The 7,687-nt window shown below is 43.8% G+C and overlaps 1 protein-coding gene across 1 annotated transcript in view; it reads left to right on the plus strand.

Moving 5' to 3' along the window:
* Positions 1 to 2,826: 2,826 nt before the first annotated feature.
* Positions 2,827 to 7,687, plus strand: part of LOC104390891 (lysosomal acid lipase/cholesteryl ester hydrolase-like) — a 9,268-nt gene continuing 4,407 nt past the window's right edge. The window contains exons 1-5 of the mRNA XM_010000100.1: positions 2,827 to 2,958; positions 3,828 to 3,870; positions 4,588 to 4,786; positions 5,367 to 5,476; positions 6,802 to 6,938. Coding sequence (XP_009998402.1) covers positions 2,827 to 2,958; positions 3,828 to 3,870; positions 4,588 to 4,786; positions 5,367 to 5,476; positions 6,802 to 6,938 — 621 coding nt within the window. The remainder of the gene's footprint in view (positions 2,959 to 3,827; positions 3,871 to 4,587; positions 4,787 to 5,366; positions 5,477 to 6,801; positions 6,939 to 7,687) is intronic.

Consider the following 7,687-nt stretch of genomic DNA (forward strand, 5'->3'; position numbering starts at 1 on the left):
CCTCCTTATGATTCTTCCAAGATACTAGTCTTGCAGCATGTCATGAATATTCTGGTGGCTTAAAACACAGTGGCATGAGTGATATCTCACAGGCAAATCACAGAATTACAAAACTTTTGGAGTTGGAAGAGACCTTAAAGATCATGGAGTTCCAACTCCCCTGCATGGGCAGGGACACCTTCCACTAGAAAAGGCTGCTCAGAGCCCAATCCAACCTGCCCTTGAACACTTCCAGGGATGGAGCCCCCACAACACCTCTGGGCAGCCTGTTCCAGTGTCTAGTCACCCTCACAATGAAGAACTTACACCCAATCTCTAACATAAATCTCTCTTCTTTCAGCTTAAAATCATTACCCTTTGTCCTCTCACTGCAAGCCCCTGTAAAAAGACCATCCCCAGCTTTCCTGTAGGCCCCCTCCAGGTACAGGAAGGCCACTATCAGGTTCCCCTGGAGCCTTATCTATTCAAGGTTGAACAACCCCAATTCCCTCAGCCTGTCCTCCTAAGAGAGGTGCTCCAGCCCTCAGATCATTTTTGTGGCCCTTCTGTGGACACGCTACAACAGGACCACATCTTTCTTGTGCTGGGGGCACCAGAGCTGGACCCAGTATTCTAGGTGAGGTCTCACCAGGGCAGAGCAGAGGGGCAGAATCACCCTTCTCAGTCTGCTGGCCACGCTTCTTTTGATACAGCCTAGGATGGAGTTGGTGTTCTGGGCTGCAACTGCACATTGGTGGCTCATTTCCAGCTTTTGATCCACTAGTACCCCCAGGTCCTTTTCCACAGGGCTGCTCTCAAGTGTCACCTCCTGCAGCCTGTATTCATGTCTTGGGTGAAAAGGTGATCCTTGCCAGGATTTCTGCCCATTGAAATCCAAAGGAATCAATGTCCTCTGACATCAGCTGGCTAAGTTGTTAGAATTGATTAACTACAACTCATTGAAAGAAACCTCAGATTGCTCAGCTGTTTCATATACCAACTTGGCAGTTTATTTAACCCTTTTCTAACACCAATACTGGGGTAGAGTGACTGGAAAGCTGCCCAGCAGAAAAGGACCTGGTGGTGCTGGTTAACAGATGGATGAACATGAGCCAGAAGTGTGCCCAGGTGGCCAAGAAGGCAGTGTGCAGGAATGTGCAAAACCCTCCCCTCAACCCCAGCAACTCCCATGCCATTCTCCTGAGCTGTGAGCAGCTCCAAAATGCCCTGGAATGATGCAGAGACCATACTCTTATGTAGCAAGTGTTATGAAAAGCTGCTTCTTCCTCTCTATTCCAAAAGAATGTGGTAACAGCATTCTTGCAGACAGACACCAGTACAGATCAACATCTGACACAGCCTCACCGGACCAGAATCCCTTAGAACCCTGCCAAGAAATCTCCTAACCATAGGTTAGATACCTCTTTCAGCCTCCTGATCCATGGTGCAAATTGATTTTTATCAATGTCATGCAAATGTACTGCTTATAATAAAATAACTCCACCCTTTAAATACTCTACTTCATACAGCACCTGTGTGTGGAGACATCATACAGTACTGCTGCTCCTAAGCGAAAACTTTTTTCATTTTGATTGCAAAGCTTTCTGCCATTGAACCAGCCTGCTAGTGCAGACAGACCAGGAACTGTGGCAGAAGACACAAGCAAGGCAGTCAAAGCAGAGGTAAGTACATACGTGCTCATCGGTGAATTTCTAGAAGGTTTAAAGTTTATTTTCATTAAGTACTGAAGGTGTCCAGAAACAACATTTTGAATGTATCTTTCAAGTGGTCACTTCCAGTTTGCCATGGCAAATTCAGCTCATTGGTGTTGTTTAATTAGATAAAAAGAAGAAGATAGCTGTTCAAGGTTCGTGTTTTGTCACTGAAATTATGAGACAGTGCATAACAAGTCTCAAAGTTAATAGCACGGATGAAAAAGTATACCTTAAAAGGAACAGCAATTTAGCTACTCCATTGTCTCACCCATTAGTACAAAACAAACTGGATTTAGCTCAACTTTTTAGTTTCATTCCCAAACAATGTTCCTCATGGAGGGATAGAGGAAGGTGTTCTACTTCTGTTTGAAAATGATAAAACAGCTGAAAGCCATGGAGTGCAAAACTTTAAATATCTGTTTACAGAGCACACAGGTGGGATGATTCCTGTGCTTTTAAGATAAAAATTGAAGTAAATTTCTTCAGAGTGGATGGATGGCCTAGAGTCAGTTTGGATGGCAATATTCAAATCAAGGGTGTACCCCAGTTCTGCTTTAATCCAAAAATTCTAGTAACTCAAGAGGTAGATGTTAAAATGTTTCAATGTTAAAAATCGTTCCCACTGTATGTCAGGAAATATACTGCTTTCATGACCTGTTTTTTCTATGCTGATTACAAATGTGGCTACAGCCCAAAAGCAAGGCAATAACTAGATAGAAGGCACTGCAGAATTTCTATTCAGAAAAAGCTTCCCTGGAACCATCAGTCACCCCCAGAACCCCATGAAAATGCAGTCTTTCTCCAAGTGGCCAAGACAAAGATTTACAGTAGGGAGGACCATAGATGAGAGAGAACGGAACAGACTCATGGCACAAATTGACACCAATATCATACAAGCGCATTGCACCAGGTCTGTTCCCCATCTTCCTGGAGCCCTTGACTCACTCCTGCCCCTCCTACATGGCATGAGCTGTGGACAGTGCCCCCTCACACAGGCACTTATTCGGGAAGACCCTGGCAGAACAGGACTTGGGAAACCTTCAGGAGACTGCCCACTTGGTCTTCTGGAATCCCACAGCACTCTCTTCCTAAAACAAATCCTCCTACATGTCTTCTTTCACACAGCCCCAAGATGTGGCACCTCCTCCTGCTGCTCTGCTCCCAAGGAATTGCCTTCTCGGCAGGGTCCACAACATCCTCCTCTCTGACTTCAGACAAAAGCCAGTACGCCAAGAATCGCAACCCTGAATCCTTCATGAACGTGGTAAGTTGGGTCACCTTCTCTCCCTTTCTGCCTAAACTGTCTCTCCCCACACCTCTTCCACCACCCCAACACTAACAGTCCCTGTCAGGAGGCTAAGAGGAGGACTCCTTCAAAGGGCTCCCCCCAGCACTGTGGTAGGGAGCCCTCGCCTAGAAGGAACCTTGATGCTCCTAGCCAAGCAGCCCGAGCTGCCAGAGAAGAATTCCTTGGCAAGGCAGGCAAAGGCTGGTTTCTAGTCTCCAGGGAAGCAAAGTCCTCTCATTCCATCTCAATCTCTTTGCTCAGCACAATGGCAAGGGAGGTTGAACCTCTTCATCAGGCTGTAGATTCTCACAGCACAGAGTAATCCAAGAACCCTTGTTGTGAGTCACTGAAGAAATCCTCACAGTACATGCAAAATCAGGTGTGTGTGGTCTTCTTAGGAGCTCCTTAGAGACAAGAGCTGCCCCCATGGCTGGCCTCATCACACTTTGGCAAGAAAGGATTCATTATGGACCAAACCGCACAGCATTAGGCATTTCCTTATAGAGATACTGCTGCATGTTTGTCCTGGTTTGAGCCAGGATGAAGCCAATTTTTCTTTTTACTGATTTTTTTTTCCTTCAGTGAGCTTTCTTGTAGCTAGCAACAGCGTGTTCTGCTAGGCTGATAAGACAGTGGAATGTTTTTCTAACTACTGAGGCTTCAAGGCCACACCTGCACTCTGCCGGCTCAGACACTATGGGGAGATCTGTGACCCCCCCGTAGGAGGCTGAGTTAGATGGACAGCAAAATTGGCCAAAGATATTCCATTCCATATATCTACGTAAGCTCAGAGGAAGGTCAGAGATCACAGAAGACAACTTCCTTCCTTCTTCTTCTCCCCTTCCCTTCCGTCCATGGCTCCTGCTGGGAGGAACAGCCAAAATACAGGTGGGACACAGTTACAGGACATAAGGAATGTCTGAGAGCCAGCTCTCGCATGGGTGTCCCCTCTTTCCCCTTTGCACAGGCAATGGCATTTTCCACACCTTTCCACCTCAGGAACAGCACCTAGTCGGGCACACGGCCTGAATTCTGAATCCATCTGAAGTCCACACATTCAGTGTGGCTCTTCTTTTTTTCAGACTTTTCTAATGATTTTGCCATGTCCTGGGTTTTTTACCCCTCATGTGGGCTGGGCAAGATCATATGGATCAGGGTCAATTTCAAAGTGCGAACTACCAAAGTTAGATCAAGGCCCTCTCAGCCCTGTTCACTCAGTTACTGAATAGGCCTAAGGGTAGATATGCTGCCTTGAATTAATTCTTCTATATCTCCCATACACTGTTATGCCTTCCACGGTTTTTCGCTGTGGAAATAATTTCACTATAGGGATCTGTAAGTTGGTTTACAGTGCAAGAGGAGGTGGGGACAGGCTTCCTCATTACATACTTGCCAGTCCTGTAGTGAAGTAGTTATTCATAAAATGACTCCTACTTGCATAGGAGAAATACTTCAAGTATCTCAGTACAATGTCTATGCATAGTTCTCCTGGGAACTTCTTGCAGAAGGGAAGTTTTAAAACCTTTCATGAACTAAACTCCGCACTGCAATCTGAAAGAGATAGTAACTACTGCTCCAATACAAGGATTATTTCATCTATTCCAGGGCAAAAGCCTGCAGTCTTCCTACAGCACGCTTTTCTAGGAGATGCTACCCATTGGATTTCTAACCTGCCCAACAACAGCTTGGGCTTCCTCCTCGCAGATGCCGGCTATGACGTCTGGTTGGGAAACAGCCGAGGGAACACCTGGTCTTTAAAGCACAAGACCCTTCAGCCCTACCAGAAAGAGTTCTGGCAGTTCAGGTACTCTGTAGAGAGGAATTACTCAAGTCAGATAGCTTCAGCCTGATGTTTTTTACCAAAACAAGCATCAGGACCAACCAAGAAGAGTAAAGAACCAGACAAAGAAGGATGCATACTGCTACTCAGGTTCAGGAGCACTGGATGGGGAAGAGACTTAAGACACTGGGAAATGAAATAGGATGTGAGGAAAAGGGAGACAGTACTGTAAGAGGGAAATAAAGAAACACAGCTGTAACAGGCTCAGCAGATTTGTCTCTGAGCTCTCACAGCTGAATTCAACCAAGAGAAAAATATGTTTTGTAACCCATGCTGGTGAGAACACATTACATTTAGTCTGCCAAGGGCTGCTGCTGACAGGAAAAAGTGGCACCTCCTCCTCAGAGAGCCCAGGGCATCAGGCAGCTTGGCAGGACAGCTGCATCCCTCTACCCCCTTCCCCAGCTCAAGCAAGAATGCACACAAAGTGTGCAACCTCATCTTTCAGCGGTTTCTCCTTGATGCAATGAACAAATCTGACATTCAGCAACTCGCACTGTGATAACCCAATTGTCTGCTAGCTTTTTGTGTTTCTACCCTGTAGCTTCGATGAAATGGGTAAATATGATATTCCAGCAGAGCTGTATTTCATCATGAATAAAACAGGACAGAAGGATGTATACTATGTTGGTCACTCCGAAGGTGCAGCTGCAGGTAATGTCTGGACAATGGTTTGTAACCATTCATGTTCCCATCTGATCAATAAGTCTCCCTAGTGATTCAGTTATTTTGTTTGTGGAAACAAATGTATTGCCTTCTGAGTTGAGATTTGGAATATATGCAAAACTTGTCTAAAAACAGCTTTGGTCACCCTTAATAAGCAAAAAAATCCAAATAGCAGATCCAAATATATTTCTGCTTTTTAAATAATTACAGACCAAATAGTGGTTCTTTCCTGGGTACTTCAGATACTGGCACTGGGCATTTTCTTAAAATCTCAGCAACAAGATTTTCCATTAGGTTCATCTTTTATACTAAGACATACAATTATTTTCTTGTTAAAATAAGGAAAAACTAAAAAGACAAAACAGTACATGTAATAAATATTTTCAAATAACAGAAGACAAGGAAAAAGAAATTCAGTACTACTAGGTCATGTGACTTAATGCCAATCATGCAATTTAAAGCATAGATCTTAAGTGGCTATAACTGATCATGTTACTGTTTAAAAACATATTGCCAGAGACTGAAAATTAGGAAAAAAACCCACATTAATTATATCTTTTTCTCAGTGTGAACCTGTAGCAAATAACTCACTGCACAGCCTCTGAATGCAATTAACTTTGTTTCAGCATCAATTGAAAGTTACTGATGCTGATGGTTACAGATCCATGAACAAATATTGCTCAGAAATTAGCAACTGCCAATTCATTATAAGTTCAGTGTAAGCATCCCAGAAAAAAAAAATAATGAGAAGGAAATGCAAAAATAATATATTGTCACAGCTCGAGACCTTTCTTTCTTTTCCTCTCATAAAAGTATTTTAAGCCCCTTATAGCAAAACAAACTAACCGTTTAGGCTTTCTTTAGCTGCCTTTGATGCAAAACACCAGTTGAAAACACTCATAATTCATAGTATTCAACTAGATGTTCTACTGTTACATAGAAACATAAACATACATAAGCCTTTAGAGACTATAATCTGAAAAGCTCATTTTTTATTACAGTATTTTTAAACTTTGGAGACAATTTATCATGAATACCCCACTGATATTTTGCCTACAAAAAGTCTTCTGAGAAAGGCAGTGTCCAGACATGCTATAAACCTCACAATTAATTTTGCTTCCAAAATAAATTTAATTTCAGGACTTAGCTTTAGCACTTAACCCAGGTAAAACATGCAACAGAGACAAACATGGACGACAGCTAATGGACTCCAAATCCAGTGTCACTTCTTCTTTGTCACCCACTGCTTATTTATTTATGTTGTCTATGGAAGATGTCTTCCCTAATTCAGGCTGTCTCTTCTGTGTTTGCAGGCTTCATAGCATTTTCTACATACCCTGAGCTTGCTAAACGGGTGAAAATATTCTGTGCTTTGGGCCCAGTAATCACATGCTCACATGCGACAAGCCCTTTAATTACGATAGCAAAGGCTCCTGAGCCACTTATCAGGGTATGTAAGTTTTCCTTCTAAGATGCCCAATGCCTGACTTGTCTTAACAGGGTTCACTCAGCCTGGGATAGTGTTCCCAAGCAGGTGACATGCTTGGAATTAATTGAGTGCTCTTGAAAAATCTGTTTCCACACTCTGTGGGTAAAATACTGGAGATACGGGGCTTGTAGCAGCAGGTCCCAATGAAATAGGAGACTTGAGAAACTCTGCCTCATCCTAGGGAAGTTCCACCTCAATATGACAAAAATCTTCTTTACTATGAGGGTGATGAAGCACTGGAACAGGCTGCTCAGAGAGGCTGTGAAGTCTCCTTCTCTGGAGACTTTCAGGACCTGTCTGCATGTGTTCCTGTGTGATCTGCCCTAGGTGTTCCTGCTGCAGCAGAGGGGTTGGACTCAATGATCTTCAGAGGTCCCTTCCAACCCCTACGATAAGACTCTTGCTGTTAAATGGTATTTTGCTGGGCTCATGCAGGAAAGCTAAACCAGGGCTGCAATAGCAGCCATGACAATCTCTGAAACTTCAGAAATGAGTGAACATTGAGGTCTCTAAGCGCGAAACAGAAGGATGGCTTTCTCCAGGATTGATGCTAGTAATGTGAAGAAGGAAGGATTAATAATGGGTGCATTAGAAAAGGTGTGGTTAGTAGGTCAAGAGAGGTTCTCCTCCCCCTCTATTCTGCATTGGTGAGGCCACATCTGGAGTATTGTGTCCAGTTTTGGGCCCCTCAGTTCAAAAAGGACAGGGAA

Source organism: Chaetura pelagica, unplaced genomic scaffold (assembly GCF_000747805.2).
Source record: "Chaetura pelagica isolate M959 unplaced genomic scaffold, ChaPel_1.0 scaffold436, whole genome shotgun sequence".
Classification (NCBI taxonomy): Eukaryota; Metazoa; Chordata; class Aves; order Apodiformes; family Apodidae; genus Chaetura; species Chaetura pelagica.